Below are 26,746 nucleotides of genomic sequence, written 5' to 3'. Positions count from 1 at the left end.
TGGAAAAATAAAGCAAAAATGCTGTCTACAAAAGTACAGCCAACAGTCACCGCCGACGTCATTGCACACCTGTCGTCACTAATTGCGACACTGCGATCAGAAATTGCTGATATACGCGAAAAGCGCTCGCCACACACAAACAGACGCAGCAACTACCGATCTAGGTCAAATTCGCACCTACGGTCATTGCATAGTCAGAAAAATGACTATTATTTATATTATATCATCGCAAATATAAAGAAAAGGCATACAAACGTTACATGCCGCGCTCCTATAGACAACCGTCGGAAAACTAGATTCGACGCAGAATAAGACGGAACGCTGTGCTGTTCATCCGTCTAACCGCCTAGCTATAACCGACTCTAACAGTGGCTATAGAATTTTGGTGGACACCGGAGCAAAAATCTCGATGAATAAAAAAACAAGCACAGACCAAAAAGAGCACTAGCGAAATCAAATTATTCGTCGCAAACAATTAATATGAGCAAATGCGAGTTCTTCACAAAGGAGTTAGATTTTCTTGGTTATCATATAACGAGCCAAGGGATGAAACCAACGCAAGAAAAATGGCAAGCAATCGACGAGTGCCCTAAACCCACGACAGTCGAAGATTTACGTCGTTATTTGGGTATAATGAATTTTTATTGTTACTAAAGTGCATAATATCTTAAATTTTACAGTTAACTTTTATAATTTTTTTGTGTGTAATATATTTTTTTTTCTCTCAAGGGGGGAATATCTATGGGACACAGTCACCTAGATACATCAAAATAATAATTGCATTTAATAATGTCTAGTAAGACAATTTCAATATTGTCTACTAGGCACTGCTGTATCTAAACTATGTCACCCCACCTTACATTTTCCTACTGTTATTTAGTATATAAGATCATTATTTCTATGTACACATTGTCAGTTTATCATCATCTGTACAATACATCGTCTCGACCAGCAACATCTTATTATTCACCCGCAACAAATATCAAGAATTTTTATCGCCGAATTGAATAAATCTATTATATATAATTACTAATTTATTATTGTCATGATGCAATGAATATGTAATGTAGTGTATAAACTTATTACCTATTTATATTTATTTTGATTTTGTAATGCATTTACGAAAACGTTGAGAACTTGTTACCTTTACAATAGTTTTTAGAGATTTACTATAATAAAGATTATAGAATACGTCATTAGTATATGCATTACATAATATTAAGCATATAAATAAGAGTTTGCACTAGTGCCCGCAGTATTAGAACGAGCGCTGGGCGCAACCTGTTATCTACTGTCCTTTCTATAGCTTTCGATAGATTTATTGTCCTCTGTAAACCTGTTGTAAATAAATGTACCTCTGCATCACACTTATTTATATTTAAAGACTGAAGGATGGAAATGAGATACCATGATTATAGTGACAATCATTTACTTCTCAAATTATACAGAACTTTTAGATTGTAAAATTTACTTTTAATAAAGATTCTTCAAGGAAAACTGACTTTGTGTTCTCTAGAATATGCTGCACGCTCGCCAAGTACTTGTACAAATCACATAATATCAGTCAAGCAAAAAATATTATATATAGTACATACATCATTCTATTATAATTCTATATTACTATCGTACGAAAGGCATCAGCCATGTGGGTGCGCTAGTAATAGTTGGGGTACTGCGGCCAAGTGTGCGGATGGTGCTGGTAGGGCCCGGCCGCCTGCTGGTAGCCCCAGGGCGGTTGGTAGGGCTGCGCGTACGACTGCTCGTAGGACTGCGCGGTGGCGGCCGACGTCGGGTAGTACGAGTTGCTGCTCGCGGTGGTCGTAGGCGTTGTCGCCGCGCTGTTCTCTTTCTTCTTTGTTGCGTCCGTAGAAGCACTGCGGTTAAATTACTTTACTTATAGCCGCCATCCACACCATATAAAGGTTAAAAATAACAGTATTAAATTCAATAAAAGCGACTTATACAAGCAATATTGATTGAAAACTGATTATAGAATGGACAGAATAATATAATCTGACGATAATAAAAATAAAGTTTGTTTAATTTTACGAATTCAATGCGAGATTAATGCAAGCAACGTCGCTGGCTGGGTACATATTCTTCTTAAGGTAAGATACGTGTGGGATATTGTTTAAGATTATAGATTATTTCTTCCACGTGGGCTAACTCGACTTTATGCCGTTAGCGCGGCGGTTGCACTGCTTTTCTTTTAATTGGTGATAATGGTATGGTGCACTCGCATGCGCTAACGGTTTAAGCGGGTGGGGCACCAGTGGAGGATAATAATATGAGCGTGAGGTCAAGCCAGTTAGCCTATTCGGACAAATTCACTAGGAATTTATTATGTTTCCAGGGTAAACTTGACACGGTTCATTGGTAGCAATGGGTCAACAGTCCACATTAGTAAGGATCGCTTCCATAATAACGGATGGTGGTGTACCTGGGCGGCGGCGGCGGGTCGTGCTTGTCCTTGCGGGCTCGCTTGCGCAGGTGTCGGGCCAGCTGCCGCGCGTGGGCGGCGGCGGCGCGCGCGTGCTGCGCCGAGCCCAGCTCCTCGGCCAGCTCGCGGCGCCGCCACGCCATGCCGGCGCTCACCTCCGCCTCCGCGCCCTCCTGCCGCTCGTACGACTGCACCAGCTCTGCGGGAAGGGGGGACTACTGTCACTAATGCTGATGTATAAATATCACCCCACGTTGTGATGGTGGAGAGTGGTGTACTGTTACTAATACTGATGTATAAATTACGTCCCACGTCGAGGTGGGGAGGTCGACAAATGCAACATTGTATAATATAGTAATTAGTTTTTATGACCACACTAAAATGTAATCTGTGACACTATTTTTTTTAACCCCCCTACATGGAGGGGAGGTTAAAAATAATAGTGCCATTTAAAGACGAATGCACCGTTCCCAATTCGTCCAATAAAAATAGAACTAAGCAGGACTACCATTGCAATATCATTACACAAAAGATCCTACCGATTCTAATAATTTTGATATTCTAAGTAGAAAACCAGTAAAAACAATAATATATAACACACCTTCTAAAACTTCGTAAGGTGTACCAGGAGTATGCAAGGCCAAGTCGAGCCTCTGCATGTGTAGCCTGTGATTAAGCGGGTCCTTAGTAATGGCTTCGTCGAGTGCTTTAGCTGCCGCCGCGGGGTCGTGCCTCGTGTGGAACAGAAACCGCGCATATTTGATAGCGAGGGCCGATGCCACCGCTTTATTCTTCGCTGCTGTTATATAACCTTCGTACAGCTGGCAGCATTTCTCGTAGTCGCCCCGTCGTCGTTCCAAATTTACACGTCTGTAATTGTTGTTAGATAATTTATTTTACTAATGGTATCGTTAATTAATATATTGATAATAGGACTTTAAGGTATGTAGAGCTGAATACTTTAAGGTATGTAGTTTTCCTATATACTAAACAATATTCAAAAATATTTTTATAGTTAGTTTTATTAAAGAATTTTAATATTAGCCGTAGTATATTTAGTGCTATTATTTTTTACTCACATATACTTAAAAATTCCAAATTCCTTTGCTTTTAATGTAATTTACTCTTGGTCTCGAAGAAGTATGTATCTTTCCAAAAATATATTCAATTTTAATATTATTTTCGGTGTACCAAAATTGAACATGTAATTATGTAATTAAAATGCGGGTAGCCTTCCCTACAGTGACTAAACAGTAACTGATGCCCACTCTAAATTGAATATTATCTTATGTTTTAATGGTGTGACACTTCGCGAGGCGTAAATGAGTGTATAGAACATAGAGCCGTGCCTGTATTGTATCTGCACGAGGTGAGGGCAGGTCTTCTCGATGCGGTCGAGGATGTCTGCAGCGCGCGCGGGATTCCCGTGCGCTTCCTCGAAGTGCGCCCAGTGCAGGTGCAGCTCGGGCTTGTCGAGGTGGTGCACCGTGCACGCCCGCTCCAGCACCTCTCGCTCCACGCTCACCAGCTCCGGGTTACTCTCCAGGCGTTCCTCCAGGAACTTTATCAGCTATAATATAACCAAACATCTCACTTATAACCGCAAAAATAAACCGCCTTAGGTAATTTAATTAAAGTTACGAGTGAAAACTCAAAAGCAGTGTAAGTGTGTAAATACACATATTATTAATAATGCTACTTTATAGTAGCACTATTAATAATATTGCTGCAGCATAAAATCTTAACATTATATTGTTTATTAAGGAATAGTTGTTAGTTTATATAGATAGTATTTGTGTAAAATATTATTGATTAATGCAATGCCAATATCGCTGTAACGAAATTACAACACGCTTCTGTTTACTATTGTTGAAATGTCATATGTTATATACATAATTAAGTATTTTTGTACCTACATTAAGGCTGAACACGCTACAATCGTGTAATTAAAATTTGTTACTTTATATACACGATTGTAGTGTTTTGGATTACCCTTGGAACCATATTATGTTTTTCATATTTGAATGTTCAGATATTTTACACACGCCAAAACGTCTTATAAATATTTGATACCCGCATCCAAAACTCTTCATAAAGCGCGCAGGCTATAAGGCACCGTTCGTGCAACACGAGCGCCCGCTTCAGTGACCCGTGCTGCTTCTCCCATTCTAGATACGCCTTCCAATTTTTCAGCTGACATCTTTCTAATGGTTTCACGTGGAAATATGGACGCTTGATCTGTGTTATAATCAAACAAATTAATATTTAAATAATTAAATATATATTATTTTTAAATACTACTAATTGACAATGTTTTTTTCTTAAAGTGGTGGTCCAATGAGACAAAATCAAATTCTAAACAACTTTGATAGTTTTGAGTGAAAATCTCGTCAAAATCAATCCAGCTGGTTTAGAGATTAGTAAGAATAAAAAGATTTTTTTTTCAAATATATGTTTATGTAAATATCGTATATATTTAGCGAAAAGCATTAATATACATATTTAGAAATACACTATTTATTTCTATAGATAATCTTTATAAAAATAATTATATGAATTTAAATATGTACATGTACATATTTAAATTCATATAATTATTTTTGAAATAAGTAAAATCGCGTAAGAAACTTTAGTTCCTTATGATTAATAGAATAAGTAAATAGATATAAATAAAGTTGGAGTGTCAGTTTGTAATATTGAAATAACCATTTTTTACTGCATGCATATGAATATAAATACGCTACATACCCCAAAGATCCACTTTTTAAAATTTTTGTCTGTCTGTCTGTCGTTCTGTTTGTTCCGGCTAATCTCTGAAATGGCTGAACCGATTTTAACGGGACTTTTTTTGACAGGTAGCTGATGTAATTGGGAGTAACTTAGGCTACTTTTATTTTAGAAAAACTCTTTTTATTTTATAGATAAATAAAGTAATGTTGTAAGTAATACCGCGCGCTCAGGCGCATGCACCGCGCTGGGCCGATACCTCGGGGGCCTCTCGCCACGTCTCACACCAATGAATCAATATCACAAAGGCTACCTGTCGCGCGGGCTCACATCGCGCGAGCGGGCTGTAGTTGATGGTTGTCTCGACGACTTTATTTAAAAATTGATATCCAGTTCTTATGTCATACTTTTGATTGATAGGTATATTTTATAATTACACCGATCCATTCTTCTTATCTTAATTCAAAATATTTTGTAACATTTTTACTGCTTTCCTTTTTTACCTTCAAGTAATTAGGTATTATAAATTAGGTACATTTGTGTACAATATTCAGATTTACATTGAAATTTATAAATTATTTATAGGTTATTTTATTTAGTTAGTAACGTAGATAGTTGTTTTTTCCTAAAATAAATATTGTTACGTTAGATTTTTCGTTTTTTAAATGCACACTATACATACACACATACATATAAATAAAATCGGAGTGTCTGTTTGTAATCCTTAGATACTAATATTAAAAAAGCGAAAGTAACTCTGTCTGTCTGTCTCGCTTTCACAGAAAAACTACTGAACAGATTAAATGATAATTGGTACACAGATAGTTTAGACCCCTAGAAAGGACATGGCTACTTTTTAATGCGAAAAAAGAGTAGGAAGGGCTTGAAAGGGGGAATGAAAGATTGTATGGAAGAATCGCCATTTTTGAAGCTAAACACTTGAAATTTATTTTTGGGGCTGTTAATTAACTATAAATAAATATGACATTTAAAGTTTGTAAAAAAATACCCTTATGGGGGTAAAATAAAATAGGGGATGAAAGTTTTTATGTTTTTGAAGCTAGCAGTTTGAAACTTATTTTTGAGGCTGTTAATTACCTATAAATAAATATGATGTTCAAAGTTTGTATAAAATTACCATTAAAGAGATGAAATAAAAAAGGTGATTAAAGTTTTTATAGAAATTCGTCATTTTTGAAGCTAGAACGATTACAATTTTTCTTTATCTTCTTTGGTTTGTTAAATATCTTACTAATATTATAAATGTGAAAGTAACTCTGTCTGTCTATTTGTCTTGCTTGCACGCCAAAACGACTAAACCGATTTAAATGAAATTTGGTAGGTAGATAGTCTAGACCCTGAGAAAGGACATAAATTATTTTATAATGTGAAAAAGGATTATAAGTTGGTTGAAAGGGAAAATGAAAGTTCAAACAACTTTTTGAACTTTCATTTTCCCTGCAAGGTTGTATGGATGTCATTTTTAAGGCTAGAAGCTTAGAACGTATTTTTTTATGCTGTTGATGAAATATGACATTTAAATTTTGTAAAATTTTTACCCTAAAGGATGGTAAAATAAAATAGGAGATGAAAGTTTTTATGGAAATTCATTATTTTTGATGTTAGAATGATGGAACTTTTTTCTTTGGGTTTTTTGGGTTAGTTTATTAAATAGCTTCCTAATATTACAATTGTGAATGTCTGTCTATCGCGCTTACATGCCAAAATTACTAAATCGATTCAAATGAAATTTGGAACACAGAAAGACGAGACCCTGAGAAAGAACATAGGTTGATTTTTAATGTGAAAAAGGGTTGAAAAGGTGCAAGGTTGTATGGATGTATCGTCATCTATACATATAAATAAAATTGGAGTGTCTGGTTGTAATATTGAAATAACCGTTTTTTCCTACATGCATATGAATATAAATACGGTAGATACACCAAAATAACTATTGTTGTCTATTTGTTCCTGCTAATCTCTGAAATGGCTGGGCCGATTTTGACGGGATATTTTTGGCAGGTAGTTAATGTAATAAGTAGTAACTGAAGCTACTTTTATTTTAGAAATATTATTTTATTTTAGAAAAATAAAGTACTTATAACACCACGCGGACGAAGTCGCGGGTACAGCTAGTAATAAATATTTTCAATATACTTACACCCTCTTCAAAGGACCACCGGGCAGCGACTTGTTCACCAGTAGCTTTGTGCACTTTCCGGCGAGCGGCGATTATTCGTTCCTTGATCGCTTGCGCTTCTTCCTCGGATGCCTAAAGAAAGACAACAATTCTCTCATCATAACATAACAGCATATAGATTAAATTATTTAAAATTAATCACCACCTTGGTACATTTTTTACAGCCTAAAATCTAAATCGAGATCTGTTTAACTTTTCAAAAAGGGTAAGGACTTCAAAAAACTAGGTAAGTAGCGGAGAGTGTGTGGGGAGGAGGGGGGTGTAGGTATACTCACCACGTGGTCGAGGGGCTCGTCCTCGCCGGGCGGCAGGTCTAGCTGCGGGAGCGCGGGCGCGGCGTGGCGCACATCCGCCCGCACGCGCACCAGCTCCGCGCTGCTCACCGCTCCCGTCACCGGCTCCGACATCACGTGCTCCTGGAAGCTGCATCCCACCACATCAACACATTTTGTCATATAAATATATCGACAGACAAATAAAACTGCCAATACAATGAAGTTCTAATTTCGAATAGTGTGATATCTTCCATTCAACACTGCTCCTGTTCCGGAGTCAGTTGAAGTTCCACGGTATACAATAATGTAATGCGCTGTTAAATTATATTTAATACTAGCTGTTCCCGCGATTTCGTCCGCATAGACTAATGGTTTTTCTAAACCCAAATATTTTTTTAAATAAAAGTCGCCTAAGTTACTCCTTATTACGTTAGCTACCAAAAAAAGTCCCGTCAAAATCGGTCCAGCTATTTCAAAGATTAACCGAAACAAACAAACAAAAATTGTTAAAAATGTTATTTTTGTGTATGTACCGTATTTATATTCATATGCATGTAATAAAAAACGGTTATTTCAATATTATAAACAGACACTCGCAATTTTATTTAAATGTATAGATTGCACCAATTTTTTTTTATAAATAAATTCCTGTTAATTAAATCATTCATAGTATTATGTTCTAAATTACTTTAATTATCTAGCGTATATTACATGCATTTATTTAATTTAGCTTTCATAGAGGCTTTATGGTATTGGATTACAATCCACGTGTGTACCAAAGTACAAGCGCCTAATCAAATTCTTGTAATGATTGTCTGAATCTGTTTTGTAGGCTAATCAGTAAATATACAAAGCTACTAACGCACTGACGTATAATATTACACAAATGCATGGCACAGCATGCTTGCATATAGAATGCTTATATAACACATTAACTGTATAGAACTTGATTTAATATGGTACAAAAGGCGGATCTGCCCTATTTATAATTTTTATTTTTACAGAAATCTAATTTGAACAAAGGCTGACTAACTGGGTACCTATGCTTCTGTCGTAATAGCTTGCTTTAACACTATTCTTGTTTGAAAGTATGTATACATGGCAGTAAAAACGCAGGTTATAGAAATATGTACATGACAAGCGCTGTTTGCCACTTTCCATCAGATAAGCCGGTGATTCGATTGACGTACCAATTAAATAAAAATGAGGAGACAGATAAACTCGACATAGATTAGCAAGCTATGTCGAGTTTCTCTTTCATCTATCATCTAAAGTTTTAAACACATATATAAAACACAGTACTAACTTGTCAAAATGCGAAGTGTATCCCAGTGTGGGCGTAGCCAACAAACGATCGTAAATATTGGTGACATTAAGCGCTGATCCATTCTCCGCTTCCCACTTGATATACGATTCCCAAAGTCGATCCGAACGAAATTCCAAACCACATGCATCTGAATCATCATAATAATAATAACATTAACATTTCGTTATTACCAGCAAGAATTATATTTATATAAAATATCGTTGTTCTTACCTATAGCTCTCTCGTATTGGGATCTTATAAAACTATGATCCTCAGTTCGTGTGGCCTTAATGTGATTAAGATAATGTACCCACAAATCAACTGATAATGGTATAGCTTTAAGTCCTCTTTCCAAAACCTGAAATACAAGTTCAATCATCAAACATGCTCCATGAGGGGCCAAGCATTGTCGTTGTACGACAACACTATGAAGCAAGGGAATAATAAATAGCATTGTATGTCTCATGTAATTTAGAATAGAAATAAGCGGGAGGTTGAGCATGTGAAGGCACAGAATAGCGGCCAGCGAGCTGACAACCTCTCGCTTGCATCTATTGAATATAAAATGTTTGTCTGGGCATATTACACCTGTTCGCACCCGGCGGCTGATGGAGCAGTCTTCATCCCGGTGTCTTCACTTCCTAACGCCATCAACTATGGCTAAATATGAAGATCGGCTGCGCTCCATGTGCCATGGATTATTAGTTAATGTTATCTTAAATATATTCACCATTATTCACGTACTTAAATAATATACATGATAAAGTATTACAATAAATCATGCGTGTACATAGTATCATAAATATATGCACTAGAATATAATGTATACACCACAAACAATGAACCACTACAAGGAAAACTATGTGATGGTAATAACTCTCCGGTGCGAACGGACGACTTTGCCTTACGAACATCGTGGACCTCGACGCACTGTTGGGAAAAAAAATAATTGCAAAATACCAGTTATGACCAAATAATTCAATATCCAAGTGATAAGACACATAATGTAAATCATCATTCAGATTATTAAGCATTTGCCAACTCACCATTTCATTATTTAAATAATTAATTAATAATGTATCGACTTGACTCGGGCGGTACTCACCTCCAGGCACTTCTTTTTACTTCCTTTACGTTTTTCATAGTCGGCGTATTTCCGCCAATACCCATAGCAATACGGGTAATGAGATAAAAACGCATCGTATGCCTCGCGCGCAGCCTCTACGTCGCTCTGCAAGCAAACATCGTAATTGCGTCAATCAAGATTTTCAGACACCTTTTATCATCATTCATTATACCATTAATATCAGTTGGCCCTTGCTGATCGACATTTAAGATTCAGTTCCCATTGTTTCATAAAACTAATGAGATTAGCAATATTTTTCATCATATTTTAATAGGCAAAGGGAAGTGATACAAATGTAAAATAAGCATGATTTTGTACAATCGTTGTCCATGTAATTTGGAGCACGGCGCTGACAGATTTGAACTCAGTTAACACAGTGTACCCAAATATATACGATAGAATAAGATAGATATACATTGTCTGCTCCATTTTCATATTTTAGGTAAATATGGCTTTGTATGACTTCCATCAGGCTTAAACTATAATACAATTATTTTATAAATTATTGAAATGTAACAATGTAGACATTTTTATTACCTCTTGGTCGACATACTGCAATAAATATGTCCAGCCAGTGAAATCTGTTGGGTCCTCATTGACGACCTTCCAATACTTGTCAAGTTCAGGTAGAGTTTTCTTCTTGGGCTTTTCATCAATTGATGATCGCTTTTCAGCGGGAATAGGTTTGCTCTCACCATTCTAAAAATTATCATTGTTTTAATACTTTTACAGAATAGATCAGTGTTATTTCGAATACTACAAAACTTGTATCAATTCCTATATATATATATAAAGGTAGATACATATTGTTAAGGAAGGAAGGAAGGAAGGAAGGAAGGACTGTATTAGGGCTGGTTAAAAATGAGACACGTTCCTAGGTGAGGTAAAATAGATGTAATTTTTGCTAGCGAGCTGATTACATCAGCTCGCTAGCAAAAATATAAAGCCAATATGGCATAAGAAAACAAACGGTATATAAAAACAGAACGTCAAAATATAAAATTCAAATATATATAAAAAACATAAAAACTATCAAAAAGGTTGCCATCGGCAACACATATATTTATAAAAGCTACAAGAAAAGACAAATTAAAAAACCACAGTCTCAGGTCTCACCTTAGCAATAGCTTGTTTCTTGCTAGCAGATTCATTCTCTGATGTAGGAGATCCAGGGTCATATCCACTTCTTTCCTCATCTGGTTTGCGTTTACGTGACTCTTTTGAGTCTTTCTTAGATGCTGGCAGTTCATCTTCAGAGACAACCTACATCAGAAATAAATATAATACTATAATATAATAAAATTATTATTATTAAAAACATAAAATTCAAGGCATTTACTTCAGTATCGGCAGGTAACTCTGCAGGTTTTGGACCAGGTAGTTCGTCATCTGAAACATTCTCAGCATCCTTCACACTTGGTTTCTGTACTGTGGGCAATTCATCTTCAGAAACCACTTCAGTTTCTTCAGCACCACCAACCTTAATTCAAAATAATAATACAAATTAATATTTTGCCATATTGCTATTAATTTACACAATTATGTTTTGATTGTATATTTCACTTCCAATGTTTTACAGAGGTTTGATCCCAGAAGAATACAAATGTATACATGAATATCCTAGTGCTGGTTTTTGCTAACTACTTGTAACATAGTATAAAATATTAATATCACTATACATGTAGGTAATTTAATATTGAAGACCTCGGTGGTCTAGTGGTCTAGCACATCGCTTTACGTCCGATGGTCGCGGGTTCTATTCCTCGCACGGCACAAACAGTTGTATTCATGAGTATGATTGTTTGTATCGGTCTGGGTGTTTTCTATGTATAATATGTATATATTTACGAAAAAAAATAATTATCTATGTACTTGTACCTATCAGTTATCTAGTACCCGTAACACAAGCTTTAGTTAGCTTAACTTGGGACTATTTGGCGCTGTGTGAATTGTCATGAGATTATTATTATTATTATTAAATATATGCCATTGTAGGAACATGCTATAATTTTTATGGGATCATAAACATAAAGCTATGTAATGTCATGCACAATCATTAGATACAACTATGTACACTTACAATATAATCTATGGTAACATAGATAAATTATAAGAACTACCAAAAGGGTTCAATCAGGGATGTGTATTATTTTAATTAAAATGGAATTCTACATCTGAAAACAAACAAGTATCATTGTGAAATGTTGTATAATACCTAAAAATATAATTATAGTAATTAAATTTTGCTTATAATTAATATATCTATATTTGATGACATAAATTTATATTAAAGTATCAGAATTATTGTAAATAGCAATTAATCTTACTATTGTTACAAATGTGAAAGTATGTGAGAATGGATGGATGGATCACACAAATACAACTGAACAGATTTTGATGAAACTTTACAGTAATATAGCTTATACATCACCATAATACATAGGCTATCAATTTTATGAGTGTGAAACCACAGGCATAGCCAGGAGATTGATATATTAAAGAACATAATTATTACCTTCTCATCTTTCTTCAGCGATTCAGTATATTCCAATGAATTTTCATCCACAGGTTGTGCACTGTTGTCTAGCTTTATAGACTCTCTTGCAATGATTGATGGACTTTCTTCTGCAACTAGTGATGCATTTTCTTTTGGCGTCACTAGAGCACTTTCCTGTACAGGTACTGAACTTTCTTCTGCATTTAGTAAATCACTTTTTTCTGCCACTAGTAGAGTTTTTTCTACAGCAATTTTAACCTAATATTTTGAAATAATTTATATGAGTGACAGTGTCTTAAATATGATATAAAAAGTACTTCTAATAATATTTTGTTTTGTTTATGGTTGACAATGATATGGTGCTCTCCTGTGCTAACAGTGTACACTGCGGAACCAGTGAAGGATAAGAAGATGAGGATGAAGTCAGGTCAGATAGCCGATTGTGACTAATTCACCAGCAATTCATTACAATGGGCAACACATGGAGGTTAACTGGACAAACCTACTAACAAAAAACATATCGTTTTTCAACAAAAACATTTCGTCAAAAGAATGGACAAGACAGACAATGAAATGGTAAAACAGATTCTGTCATCAAAGAGTACAATTTTTTTTTTTTATACCACAAAGTTGGCAAACAAGCTTACTGCCCATCCAATGGTAACCTACCTTTACAATAACAATATAAGGTATGTAAGAGGGTTGCACTACATTTGTATATATATTTGAGAACCTTTCCTATTATGAATAGTAAACTAAGGAATATGCTACCTGCTTGTTGTCTTAATTCACTTGCCGAATTATTAATATGATGTGGATTTATTTAGGTGTGACATTAAACATAACTTAGATAGGGCTATAAATTCAACTGATTACAACTGAACTGAAGAACATACCTTGTTAATTTGTAACTGTTCTGTTTTCTCAGTAGTATTTGATTCACAACTCTTTTCATTAGTAGTTGCCTCACACCCCTTCGATTGTGCAGGATTACTCTCCATCATTGAAAAAGCATCACCTGATATTTCACTAGGATTCTCCCTTTCATAGACAGTGTCCATCTTCACCGTCTGACTCTCTGTAACATCACCATCAGTATCAGAGCCCACTTTATACACATTTTCACAAAGTAAAGAGTCGCCGTCGGAGAGTACATTCAGAGACTCGCTCGGAAAAGTGACCGCATTGTCACCCACGTCAAAAGAATCCGTGTTAAATCCTTCCGTATTCTGTTCCAAATAGTCCCCCACGCTACCCGCAGACAGCTCGACAGCATTAAGGAAACCTTGGTTAGACGCCGACGACTCGTCCACCACGACCGCATCCACGCTGTTGAACTCTCCTTCCGTTAACAAATGAGACAATCCATTCGAGTTTTCGTTGATCAGTGGCCCTTCATCAGTATCAATTGGGTCCTCTGAAAGACATTTCTGAAAGAATTTCATAATATCTCAAAAACAAAAATGAAATAGTTAAGAAATATCTTAATCTAAACATTTTCTAACCTAATAAACTGGAATTTGTCTAATTAAGCACTGTATCTACTCACCTGTATATCTGAGCTGGATTCATCATCCATTTTAATCAAATGTCTAAGTACACTACAGATTTATTTGCAAAATAATAATGAAAATTACAAATTAACACATAAAAATAAATATGTAGCTATCGATTCTATATTATTGCCACAGAGTTCACAGACTATATAGGAGAACTAAAGTTTTTTTTTTTTCCCATTTTCGTCTATCTCCTTTTCAGTGATGGAACAGGCAAAGATCCTTAGACCGTACAGCCTAGACTACGTTTAAACTTCTTCATATTTGAAGAACTAAAGTTACAGAACCCAAGCATTCATTGACCACAGACTAATTGAAGATTTGAGATAAATAAGTTCTCTAAAACTTTTTATTGTAATCTGTGGCTTTCATCTTTTATTATCAATCTCTTGATTAGTATATTCTTTGTTATCAATTATTTTGAAATTTAAATTATATATTTTTATTTCTAGCTTATTTGCTTGCAATATTTTCTTTATTTGTTTAAAAATCACTACGTAAAGTGATTATATATATGCAATGTATATAATCTGAAATAAAAAGAATACAGTACATGTATCCGTAACATATATAAACATTAAAAATGATTGGTATATCCTCTTTTATCTCTAAAGCTGTTGCATCAGGACAACAATTATTCAAACAACAGGCGAGGGTGAGATTATTATATTTATTTGTTACAACTTATAGTAACATAATTTAAACATCCGAAGTTATTTTATAGGTTAACTTATACACGACTGACTGTTTAACGAGTAAAGAATAATATGTTATATCAGTTATAAAAAAAAAAAAATTCCATAAGAATGCCATTTTCCTATTTTATCTTCATCTTGTATTTGTTTGGGTGACTACATATTGTAGGATTTAGTCAGTATTATTTTAAACTGTATCTGTATGTGCCGTTACTAAATATAATCTTTCCTCTGTCTTCTACTTCCCATCGCTAAGTCATCTCATCTCAATAATAAAAAATGATGTACATAAAATGTTAAAAAAGGTTCATTCCTTTCATGTCTACTATACTTTAATTACCAATGCCCATTTTTAAATTAATATTTTAAAAATAGTCACTTATAGATGCTGTATTAGTTTTGCTTGTTTGTTCTGTTCTTTAATATGTTATTATTTTTATTGAAATGTATTGCTATAATCATTATATTTTATACTCCGTATTGGATATCAACTGACCAAGCAACATAGTCAATCAGTTAACTATGTATACCTACCTGCAGTACTACACATAATTGAAAACAAATTTAATTTCTAATTGTTCAGATATCAGTGTCTTCATAAAAGTTGTGAAATTATTATAATGTACAGTTATTTTTATATATTGTATTATATATATGTTTATAGCTGAGTATGGAAATGGATTCCATACTTAGCTGTAAACAAGAAACACTTACCACTACGCAGTACCATAGTATAAATTTATTACTTAGTCAATACTTTGAATTGTATTGTAATTGTGTCTTCCATCCATACAGAACACATTTATTTTGAAAAGAAAATGGCCACCAGCCTTGCATAAAAAAGGTGGTAAAATACCTAAAATGAAAGCCAGACATTTTGTATATGATTTAGTTGAAGATACAAATGTCCAAAAACAGCCTAATGTGAAGGTGATCTTAAAGCACTTTGTAGATGGTAAGCCAATTTTCTTAAAATTTACGTTTTTAATACTTTTATTACTTTGTAACAATGACATAACTGTGTACCAATGTTTTAGGATTTCATGCCAAAAAGGTAAAAAGGAAGAACAGTCATATTAATGAAACCTTATAGTGTAATTTTTTTCTATTTGTATGCAGGGGAGGATCTTCTTAAGGGCTTTTTGGGGTGCAACCCTGGGACTCAATACAAAGGGCCCCTAGTCCCTTAAAAAATATCTAGAATGTTAAAAAATCTGTCATGAGGTTGGCAACCCTGAGATTGAATCGATCAACCCATGCAAATGCGCATGTATCGAAAGGAACGGGGAATTTCTGGTTGCTTCATTTTGGACAGTGTATTGTTTTAGTTGAGTAATATAATTAGGTAGGGTCATAAGCAGATTTAACCCAGGGCCCCACAAATTCACGATCCGACCTTGTCTGTATGTGTATTAAGTCACAGTAGTTTTAGAATTTACTAATATTGTACATGATTTGTACATTCCAATATAGAGGTTTGATATTTTAAACTAAACCTATCATGAGTTTGTATCAAGATGGTTATCATTAATGTATTTGTTCATTGCATAACCATTTTTTTTGTAGGTTAATATAATTTTTTTATATCAGATAGTTGTCTACTTATTATACCCCCTATATGGTTCTTTACAAGACAAAATAATAAACAGATCATTTATATTCATGAAGAATGCAAAGAATAGTAATCCAAAAAAGTGTTTCAGAAATATAGTTATAGAAAAGTTAAGTAATTTACTGTTGTGCATTAAAACTTCTTGATTGAAATAAAGAGTAATGTTCATTTATAGGTGTTGGGAATAAGGGTGATGTACTGAATCTAAAACCTATGATAGCCTACCGAGATTTTCTTGTGCCTGGACTGGCAGTTTATGCAAGCCCTAAAAATTTGGCAAAATATGAAACGACAGAAATAAAGACAACAGAAGAGGAGAAGTTTAGTTCCCCATATGTGCAAAGAGTAAGTGTTTTGTATTATCTATATGAACATATATTAGTGCTACTCTTCAGAATTTGTCCTTTGCGATTGTATGATTAGAACTAAATAACTGTTACCAAAAAAAATTTTAATGTGTAAATAATTTTGAAATAATTTACATATTTTAATGTGTAAGTAATTTAAAAGTAACATAGTATAGTACAATTAATATGAAAATACTAATTTAAAGAGTCAGGTCCTAGTGGTTTTACCTGATTTATACCATAGTCTTGCATTCTAATATATATGTAGTTCTGTTCTTAATCCTTGGGTGTGATACAAATAACAAATCAAAAATGATATCAGACAGCAATAAGAATTTAATTGTATACTAGCAACAACAATAAACAAATATAAATTAATTATAGAAAGTGGGCATTTCAATTGTTTTATTCACCATGATGTCAATAGTTCCCAATGCCACAGACTGAGTAGCTACTTCCCATGAGGTGGGCCACATAAGCTTAAATGCTAAGATATTATTTACACTCAATAAATCAAAATAATTTAGTTTCTTTCATGTTATGAAAACCATAATTATTTTTTAGATTTAAGTGTTATTTGTACATTACTTAATGATGGAATGAAAAGTGAAGGTACCATAGAGTTGTGGTCTTACAGATGCTAATGGTAGCTGAACTGAACAAAATAAAACAAATCCATTGAGTAAATATAATTATTATTATATTCACAGACAATGAGTTGTTTGTCTCGTCTCGTCCTGAATGTTACCATGAGTAAACTGCAACCCTGGACTCTAGAACCATGGCATATCAAAGCCTGCTTTCGTAAAACAGGATTTGTAGTACCTGAATATGCCATAGAAATGCCCCCAGTGGCTATAAAAGGTCCAGATTTAAAGCTACAGGAAAAGGAATTCTTCATTACAGTTACAGTATGTATAATTAATCTATATCTATATATTCAACACGAAAATATATGATTTTATATATGTAAATAGTTAAATAGATAATAATGTTAATAAAAGTACACAAATAAAAATACTATAGGGTTTATTAAAAAATATTTGGAACTTATTTATACATATAAATAAAATTGGAGTGTCTATTTCTAATATTGATATAAACGTTTTTTACTACATGCATATGAATATAAATACGGTACATACACCAAAATAACATTGTTTATAATTTTTTTTCTGTTTGTTCTGGCTAATCTCTGAAATGGCTGGACCTATTTTGACGGTACTTTTTTTTGGCAGGTAGCTGATGTAATAAGGAGTAACTTTGCCTAATTTACTCCTTATCCTACTTTTATTTTAGAAAAATATAGTTAGAGTCCACGCGGGCGAAGTCACGGGTACAGCTAGTATATTATAATTTAAATATGTTGGTGGAAAGGAGAGGGCCAAACATAAGTAGTTTATTAATCTGGAATATTTGACATTCCTTTGTCTCTGTCTACCCTAATGCCAATTGTAGCATAGAATAACTACTAGTACTAGTTTATTGGGTTCAGAGTAGGTATATCATGAATAAACATTGTGCCATAATATTTTCATCATTGTATTTTAGGTATTAAATAATATGTAGTTATTAGTATTACAGTGTTGTTGCATATTTAAATATATTTTTAATTATTAAAATATAGTGTTGTTCAAAATATAGAGGAACCCACAAGACAGATGAGTTGCATCATAATGACTCTCATTTTATCTTTTTGTTTTACCCTAAATCAGATTTTATACTGCTATATGTATAAAAAAATCTGTAAATATGTATACAATGAGAATGATCTTAGACAATGCTAGGTCATCACTGACGGAAATTCACTGTATAAAGCTGATGTGTTAATTATTTTCAGATTAACAAAACTGAAAAAGTTAATGTTAGATGCAGAATTCATCACTGGGCTACAGGCCTAGACAGGCTCCCATGGGAAGAGTTTCATTGGAAAAAACCTTTAGAGGCCCTTATTCCAGAACAAGCACCAATTTTGGAGAAAATGCCATTACCTCAGTGAGGGAACTTTGTTTTGCAGTTATAGTAAGAAAGTAATTTTTTATAGTGCAATAAAAATAGTTGCACATAGAATTAAAAATTATATCTATTTGTTGTAAAATTGTTTAAATAATATAGATTTATGAGTGATCTATACAAACAGTATTTTAATTTGATTATCTTGTATATAATTTTATTTGGCCTCGGTGGTCTTGAGTGTCGTGGGTTCGATTTCTTGAACGATACATTCATGGGTATGATTCTTTGTCTGGGTGTTTTCTGTGTATTTGCAAAAAATATATAAGTATTTGTCATCAGTTCTTTATTACCCACATACCCTGCTTAGCTTGGGACTAGGTGGCTATATGTAAATTATACTGGATTATTATTTTTATCGAATTTATAGCGTAGCGTGATCTTATAAGCATCATCATCTGCTTCTTCCTTATCCCATTTATTTGGGGTCGGCGTAATATGTTTTTCTCTTCCATTCATCCCTGTTCGCAGTCATTTCGTTAATTACTTCCTTTCTTACCATATCATCTTTCACACAGTCCATCCATCTCTTTTTCAGCCTTCCTCTGCCCTTATAACCATCCACATTTATATGTAACACCTTCCTTAAAATATTATCCTCATTCTTACGCATTACATGTCCATACCACGATAGACGATTACTCTTCAACCCCTCGGACACCAGCGCCACTTTCATATGTGATCTTATATAGCCTTCCTCGATAAATGGAAAATTCTCCTCCTCGGAAAATTGTCCAACACTAAAAGGATATGTACAGGCATTCAATCGGTACTCATATTTACAATAATGTTTACTATATAACTTAAAATACTGGTCACACTGAATGTGCCTATATACACGAATGGAATGAAGTACCATGGACATCACATTACAATGTGACAACTGTATGAATTAGCAAGGCATGATTTCTTAGAGGACTCTAGAGACTCTTTCTTAGAGTTATCATGTGTTTCTTAGAGGACTAAAATGTCATGCCTCTTATCCTTATAATTTCACTGCCTAATCTCACCCTACAAAAGTAACACTGTTTAACAGCAAAGAAAACAGCTGAAATAAGTGAGACCAAGGTACCCACGCAGAAGACTTAACAATCTACCTCTGGTCAATATTTTGCAGGTAAACACTATCTTACTAATATTATAAAAGTGGAAATTTATGAGTGTGGATGTGTTACTCTTTCACGTAAAAACTACTGAATGAATTTTAATAAAACTTTACAATAAATAAAATATATAAATTACACCCATGTGAAACCGCGGGCACAGGTAGTCTAAATACGCTATGAATTTAGCATCTGTTGGACATTTGGAGAAATTATTTTTTTAAATCAAACCGAATTAAATCTCTTATTTAATTACGATTAAAAGTTTAAATAGATTCAAAATGATAAACTTACGCATTTCTAAAATCGACATACTTATCATTGTCCTCTCATAATTTATTTTCACATAATACCTTTGTATTCACGGTCTCGGTGGAACAGCGATTTAGTACGCCGCACCGCGCCGCCTTGCTTCCGATTCTGGTGGTTGCGGCTTGTATCTTGTATATTATTGTTTCTATCGGTCTGATTGTTTTTCCATGCATGTTATGTATGTATTTACAAAAATAATATATTTGAGTATATCTACCAGTTGGTATTATTGTTATTTTATACCCTTAAAATACGCTCTCCTTACCTTGAGCCATGATGGCGCTATGGGAATTGATCTATTATTATTACTATTATTTACTTTATATAAAAACAAAACAATGCAAATGAAAAAGTAAAAAAATAAGGAAATGTGGAAGATGTTGTATAACCAATTAGCAGAAAAATACCTACTGCTAAAGCTAAGTAGTAAAATTTTAAAGTGATGCTAAAAATAAAATGAATAATTTTCAACTATATTACATCTATAAATCTTCAGTTCGTATGTGATATGAATAGCCTACCTATTTTCATTACGAAGATAGTAATAATGTACAGACCCCATAAATGTTCGACTACCCGAAGCCTAACTTGGTCTTGTTCGCTATACGTTTTTCGTGAGGATTACGATCACTCAGTTCTTTACAAAGTATATAAATTTATAAATAGCTTTTTACTCTGTATATATGTTGCTATGACACGGTTTAACCGATCAAGCGAGTGAAAATAAAGTAAAGAAAATTGTTGAACCACCTCAAAAACCTTTATTCCTAGCATAGACAATACAAAATCGCAGGCCTTCCGGGTGGAATTATCATTAGCATAATTAGGTACATATTTTTGTCTACCAGAATTAGAAACAAATAGAAACTTAAACGAATCGGTTCGTAGGTAAAAATCAAGTAATTGTTATTTATTCTGCCATAACGTGTACCATATAAAACACTGTAGAATAAATAATCATGGACATTGGAATATGAAAAAAGTGAAAGTAATCCATCTGGATTAGGTTAGGTTAAATGCTTTGTATTACTAAGCTGTTATAATTAATATTCTTTGCGTGATTGTATGTATAACAGCGTATATAATTATTATTACTTGGTTGATTCACCCGCTTTACAAATATTTACTGTGGAATTTATTTTGATAAAAATAATTAGTTTATTTCAGATAAATGATTGACTTACGGGTCTTCAGGTTTTTCAATATTGCTTATTTCAACATACTCATTTTGTTTTTCTACAAACTCTTGTTCATTGTCCAATTGCTGTTCTATTGCCTCTTGAGTTTCATTATGTTGTTCTTCAAATTGTTGCTGATAATATTCTTGTGGCATATTTTCGTATTCTTGTGCAACGTACTCCTGTGGTTCAACATACTGTTGTTCGTATCCTTGTTCTTCTTGTGTTGCTTCATAAGCCCCATATTGCTGTTCATAATTTGGATCATACTGTTGAGAGGTCTCTTCACGCTCGTTCACTTCAGTAGAATATACTTGTTCAGTTCCTTCAGCAGCATATACTTGATCAGCACCTTCAGCGGAATATACTTGATCGGCACCTTCAGTAGAATATACTTGATCAGCACCTTCAGTAGAATGTACTTGTTCAGAACCTTCATAGTAAACATTATCCTGATGTTCTTGATAATTTTCAGTTTGCGGTATATAATTTTGATGATATACATTAGCCTCGTCGTTTAGGTTATAGACATAATTTTCATGCGACTGTTCTGTATAGAACGATTCTTTTTGTTCTGCGTCAAAAGCTTCAATACCCGATGAGTCAACAGGATTCTTCATATTCTCGGCAATTGTTCCTGAATTAGAATCGTATTGATATGATGGATCGTAATTAATTGTATTTATAGTATCATTATTTTCTTGTGGATTTATAGTTATTCCATCTTGTAATACTACATCGCTGTTGGGTGTAAAGTCTTGAACGTTCATGACTTCAGTTGGGTACTCAGTAACTCCTTGTACTTTATCATGATCGAGCACGAAACTATCATTGCTGGTCTTGTTTATTGAGTCATCATTATTTATAATTAGTAACTCTGCGTCACCCTTATTTGAATTTATAACATTTTCTGCATCAGACTTAGAAATCATTTCTTGCGTTGGTGAATATTGTTCGTATACTAAGTTCTCCACTTGTGTGGGGTAGTTACTCTTTAAATTTGTGTTTTTATATTCATCATCCCTTTCCAAACGCCTTTCTTCGTTATTGTCAAGGTTAGCGATCAACGAAGGATGTATTTCTGTATTTCTTTTATATGATACTTCATTATGATCTTCCTTAAGGGGTATCTGATCTGATTTTATTTCATTAATTTCTTCATTAGGTTTGTTCTTGGTTTCTTTTATTAGATTTTTTTTGGCACGATGGCTAACTATTGTTGTAATATTCTGTTTATCATGCTTATATTCGCTGAAATTTATTGACCCGTCTCGATGTAAATCAGGCGTATTGTTCCAATCTTTTTCTGGCTCTTGTTTATATTTTGAATTGTTCATTTCATGATTTAGATCGGTAAAATCATATGGAGTGTTTTCTTGAACAATATTATTTGGCGACTGATAATTCTCTCCTTTGGGTGAAGATGTTTTTGATTCCTTTTCGTCGTTTTTTAGTTGGTCTAAAATATCATATTTACTTTTCCAATCATCCTCGGCACACAATTTTGTAACTTGAATGTAATCACTGTCAAAGCTGGGTGTGTTCTTTGGAATCAATATATATTTTTTGCTAATTTCTTGAAGTAATGTTTTTTCAATGAGATCAGTTTTGGGTATATTTAATGGTAGGCAATCTCGATTTATAGGAGATTGTTTCATTTGTTTTGATGGTTTAACATAGATTTCCCTGTTTGAGTCTATAGCAGACTGAAAATAAAAAATAATATGAAACACTTATATGAAAATGAAGACACAATCATCTTAATTAAAAAATCCCAACTTACTTTAGGACGAAGCTGTACCATCGCCGTACGATATCGCATATTATCCAATTTTCCAAGAATATATTCATTTCTCTCTTTTCGTTTCTTGTCCTCTTCGAGAAAAGCATCATATTGTTTCCTAATAGCATTAATGCGATTAGATATTATTCTGAAAGTACACATCAGTATTTTATAAAATTTGAAGTTATAAGTAGGTGTCATTACGTAATGTATATTAATTAAGTCCTAAAATACGGAATAAAATGATGGCAATAACCGTACTTTTTATTAGATTTCCTCATATGTGCAAATCTAATTTTAGCAACTATAAGAAGACTAGAACTGCTCCAATGTAAACAAAGTAATGCCGCTCCGACCTTTGCGAAGGTTTTGCGAGTTTGCGCAGATCTCGTAATAAAACTATCTTTAGACGAACAGTGTACAGACTTAACTAAGTTTTTATACATAATTATATTATTATTTTAATATGATCAAATATGGAAAATAGACTTTTATTGATATTGCTAGTTCGTACTAACATCAATCATACCTTACAGTAGATTATAAGTCTGTAGTAATCTATAGTAGATACTAATATAAAAAGAGGTAAAGTTTGTATGTTTGTCTGCAAATCCGCATTTAAAAATTATTTTATTGTTAGAAAGGCATTATGCCAGAGTTTTAGAGGCTATAGGTATAACAGCACGCTACGACCATCAGGAGCGGAGCAGCAATGAAAAAAATTCCGTTACATAATTTGCTTTCAACAAACACTTTTGGATATATCTTAGTTTTTATAGAAGAAGAACGTTACTGACTAACTGATGTCAACGCAGTTTACAAATTCTTATAAAACCATATAGCTAAATAAAAACGGAAGTTTTGTGGAGATAAAGTTACTTTTTACAGCATATTAGAGAAAATAATGCTAAGTAAAAACATTATGAATCCGTTCATTTTAAAATCTTAGAGAATATTAGTGCAATACTTTAACCACGCCAATATACCAGTCCTAATGAAATGTGTCGAGCGAAACGAACGAAAAGTTAAATATTGGACCCGAGCGAAGCCGGGGCGGGTTGCTAATGTAATATATATTAAAATGCAGTAGATCATAAATTTCTTTATAATATAGTATTTAGGTACGGTAATTTGGGGACTGGATAGGGGAGAGTGTTATATGATAGCCATAAGTTTTGATATAATGGATGAATATGGAAGGGTATGCCGTTAGCGCAGGTGAGTGCACCTGCGCTAACGGCATACGCTGCCGGGGTACAAGTGAAGAATGATGGAATAATAAAGTCAGACCAGATAAATCATCGAAGCGAATTCACCAGGAATGAACAACGGTGATATGACGACGATATGACATGACATGGTACATTGTCAGCAATACTAGTCCCCATTACGAACAATTCTCTCCCCCTCTTTTTATAGGAGTAGGTACGAAATCTACTGTTTACTGCTATGTTGATCCAATGAGTTTATAAAGGAAACAAAGTATGTACGTTTGAAATTAATATGTTTAATATTGACATAATACGGTAGCTATATATGTAAGTTGTGCGGTGGTGCCAGGCATTAAGTGGTACACCGTAACGTCAGCCAGCTGTATGGTACAATAACAAAGCAAAATGACCTTCATCCTTGCTTATAATCTCGTGACACGATAGTCACGAAAGAATGTTTCTATCACTATAAATTCAGATACATATATACAATATATACAACATTGTATATATACAACTACGTAGTCCTAGCCTATCTCATATAAAGTAGGTACATACTGAATTATTGACCTTCCCTGCGAACATAACAGGACATTCAATAGATAAATTTACCACCTATGTAAACATAAATATCGTAATCACAAAAAAAACAAATGCTCTATTAACATTGACATGAAAACCATGCTTCGCGATTTTTTTTATTAAACGTGTCATTAAAATCTACTCATTATTAGGAAAGACATCGTCGATGAAGATATTTATAAAAAAAACAAATATACAAGTATACGATAGTAAACTCTACATTCAACATTAGAATGCATAGATTGACTAAACATATTCTTAATTAAAGAAGTAGGTACCTATATTTTTTTGTAAATACAACCATACATATAGACCTACTGTCTATATGTAAAACATTCCAATACAGACAATCGTATGAGTACAAAATAAATGTTTTTATCGATTCCAATCCGCTATACCACCGAGTATGTCTATAATAAGACAATTTGACATTGCGTATAAATGAATAGTCATGTGGATTATGGGGTTACGCTGATACAGGTATCAGCGTTATATTGGTATCAGGATACCAATATGATTTTCAAATTTTAAAACAGTAGGTGATGTGACATTTCGTCATAAATATTACAAAGAAGTAAAGTTAAGTTTCCGAAACAACTTACATATGAGATTGCAAAAATTCTTTCATCGATTAAAATATACCTTTAATAAGGTATCTAAATATTCCAGGTAAGCGAAGCCACGAACATGATACTTTTTATAGCGAAATAGAAAAAAAAAAAGAGACTGCATGGTCGAACTGGGGAGTAGTATAGTAGTGTATATACTAGGTGGGATATTATCGGAAAATAATAATTATATCAACGAACTTTTTCATCTAATTTACTTTTAGTCGAAAGAGCTAATCAATACCTAGCTATCCTCCTCAGCCAGCTAGGCCTGGGTAAGTTGGGGCTAAGACCCAGCTAGCAAGCGCCTAGTCCGATGCTGACTGTACACATGGTTGAATGAACGAAAGTTTGGCACAGACTATATATCATGACATAAATAGTTAAAATATTTAGGTAAATTCAAAATTTCATGTTTCCAGCACGATCATTCTAGTTGATGTAGTATGTTGATGTGTTGATACTACCTAGGTACCGACGTTTGTTTCTATACATTGATACAGAAAACAGAATCTGATTATATTACAGCAGAACTTACAATGAGGAAATTATCTGATAATTATTGGTATATTCTATGGTTCTACGCCGTAGCAACATGATGACTTGTTTCCGTGTTATTCACGTTGCTGTTTTTCTTATTATCTTAGTTTTGACATCTTTGGCGTTGCCAATACTTCTTTTGTTTATGAAAATCGATATCATCGATTTCTAGCAAACAAGTATTTGAAGAACATCTCTGTAATTGTTGGCTTAATGGTCTTATACACGACAGGATATTTCATTTTTAATTTAAGTAATTCCTATCTACAAAACCTAATAATAACAAATAAACCTAACCTAACCTAAAAAATAACATATAATAAATTAATAACAAATAATATTATACCGAAAAACATTCTTGCTAAAGGTAGGTACCTACGTAGTTACCTGCATTTCACCCCCCATTGCTAGTATTTTTAAATGGATGCATGATAACCAAACCCGCTTGCACAGTGCAAGATAATAGAACGCACATCGTGGAAAATTCACTAGGAAATAATAACGATTGTTTCTAGGTGGACCACGTGCAGGTTGCACGTGGTCCAACAATAGTGGTAGAAACAATCATCACCAGACACGAACACATTGCCAGCAATCGATCCACCAGTCCCCATAATTAACAATCCTCTCCCCTC

General features: G+C 33.7%; 3 protein-coding genes across 4 annotated transcripts; 1 reads left to right on the top strand and 2 right to left on the bottom strand.

Annotated features, from left to right (window-relative positions):
- Positions 1–985: 985 nt before the first annotated feature.
- Positions 986–14,298, bottom strand: LOC131847654 (pre-mRNA-processing factor 39). Of its 2 annotated transcripts, XM_059197275.1 has the most exons (17): positions 14,121–14,298; positions 13,857–14,001; positions 13,468–13,649; positions 12,590–12,829; positions 11,414–11,554; positions 11,191–11,337; positions 10,612–10,773; positions 10,054–10,179; positions 9,180–9,306; positions 8,949–9,096; positions 7,643–7,790; positions 7,329–7,439; positions 4,514–4,678; positions 3,790–4,010; positions 3,042–3,310; positions 2,441–2,639; positions 986–1,874 (listed from the first exon to the last, which is right to left on the bottom strand). In XM_059197275.1, the coding sequence occupies exons 1-17, from the start codon at positions 14,148–14,150 to the stop codon at positions 1,655–1,657; spliced, it is 2,781 nt and encodes a 926-aa protein (XP_059053258.1). In that variant the 5' UTR covers positions 14,151–14,298; the 3' UTR covers positions 986–1,654. The 2 variants fall into 2 exon arrangements, with proteins under 2 accessions (XP_059053258.1, XP_059053257.1); XM_059197274.1 differs by having other exon boundaries at positions 13,468–14,001.
- Positions 14,299–14,519: 221 nt separating this feature from the next.
- On the top strand, positions 14,520–18,799 carry LOC131847647 (large ribosomal subunit protein bL9m). The gene is made up of 5 exons (XM_059197267.1): positions 14,520–14,782; positions 15,618–15,777; positions 16,610–16,779; positions 17,492–17,692; positions 18,622–18,799. The coding sequence occupies exons 1-5, from the start codon at positions 14,711–14,713 to the stop codon at positions 18,778–18,780; spliced, it is 762 nt and encodes a 253-aa protein (XP_059053250.1). The 5' UTR covers positions 14,520–14,710; the 3' UTR covers positions 18,781–18,799.
- A 2,206-nt stretch (positions 18,800–21,005) lies between these two features.
- On the bottom strand, positions 21,006–26,200 carry LOC131847695 (uncharacterized). The gene is made up of 3 exons (XM_059197327.1): positions 26,110–26,200; positions 23,171–23,318; positions 21,006–23,093 (listed from the first exon to the last, which is right to left on the bottom strand). The coding sequence occupies exons 1-3, from the start codon at positions 26,166–26,168 to the stop codon at positions 21,390–21,392; spliced, it is 1,911 nt and encodes a 636-aa protein (XP_059053310.1). The 5' UTR covers positions 26,169–26,200; the 3' UTR covers positions 21,006–21,389.
- Between the last annotated feature and the right edge of the window lie 546 nt (positions 26,201–26,746).

Source organism: Achroia grisella, unplaced genomic scaffold (genome assembly GCF_030625045.1).
Source record: "Achroia grisella isolate CSIRO2021 unplaced genomic scaffold, CSIRO_AGI_Agris_v1 utg540, whole genome shotgun sequence".
Lineage (NCBI taxonomy): Eukaryota > Metazoa > Arthropoda > Insecta > Lepidoptera > Pyralidae > Achroia > Achroia grisella.
Note: the sequence above shows the minus strand (reverse complement) of the source record. Positions and strands in the feature narration are given on the sequence as shown.

Bases quoted from the DNA above. Each gene is read 5' to 3' on its own strand.
- LOC131847654 (XM_059197274.1), bottom strand. From the start codon at position 14,150: ATGGATGATGAATCCAGCTCAGATATACAG. The intron at 14,002-14,120 runs GTGAGTAGATAC...AAATTCTTTCAG, and splicing joins AATCCAGCTCAGATATACAG to AAATGTCTTTCAGAGGACCC. The intron at 9,307-10,053 runs GTGAGTACCGCC...CTTGTATTTCAG, and splicing joins GTAAAAAGAAGTGCCTGGAG to GTTTTGGAAAGAGGACTTAA.
- LOC131847647 (XM_059197267.1), top strand. From the start codon at position 14,711: ATGATTGGTATATCCTCTTTTATCTCTAAAGCTGTTGCATCAGGACAA. The intron at 14,783-15,617 runs GTGAGATTATTA...CCATCCATACAG, and splicing joins TATTCAAACAACAGGCGAGG to AACACATTTATTTTGAAAAG. The intron at 15,778-16,609 runs GTAAGCCAATTT...GTTCATTTATAG, and splicing joins CTTAAAGCACTTTGTAGATG to GTGTTGGGAATAAGGGTGAT.
- LOC131847695 (XM_059197327.1), bottom strand. From the start codon at position 26,168: ATGTTGCTACGGCGTAGAACCATAGAATATACCAATAATTATCAGATA. The intron at 23,319-26,109 runs GTAAGTTCTGCT...GTGTACTTTCAG, and splicing joins TATCAGATAATTTCCTCATT to AATAATATCTAATCGCATTA. The intron at 23,094-23,170 runs GTAAGTTGGGAT...TTTTATTTTCAG, and splicing joins TGGTACAGCTTCGTCCTAAA to TCTGCTATAGACTCAAACAG.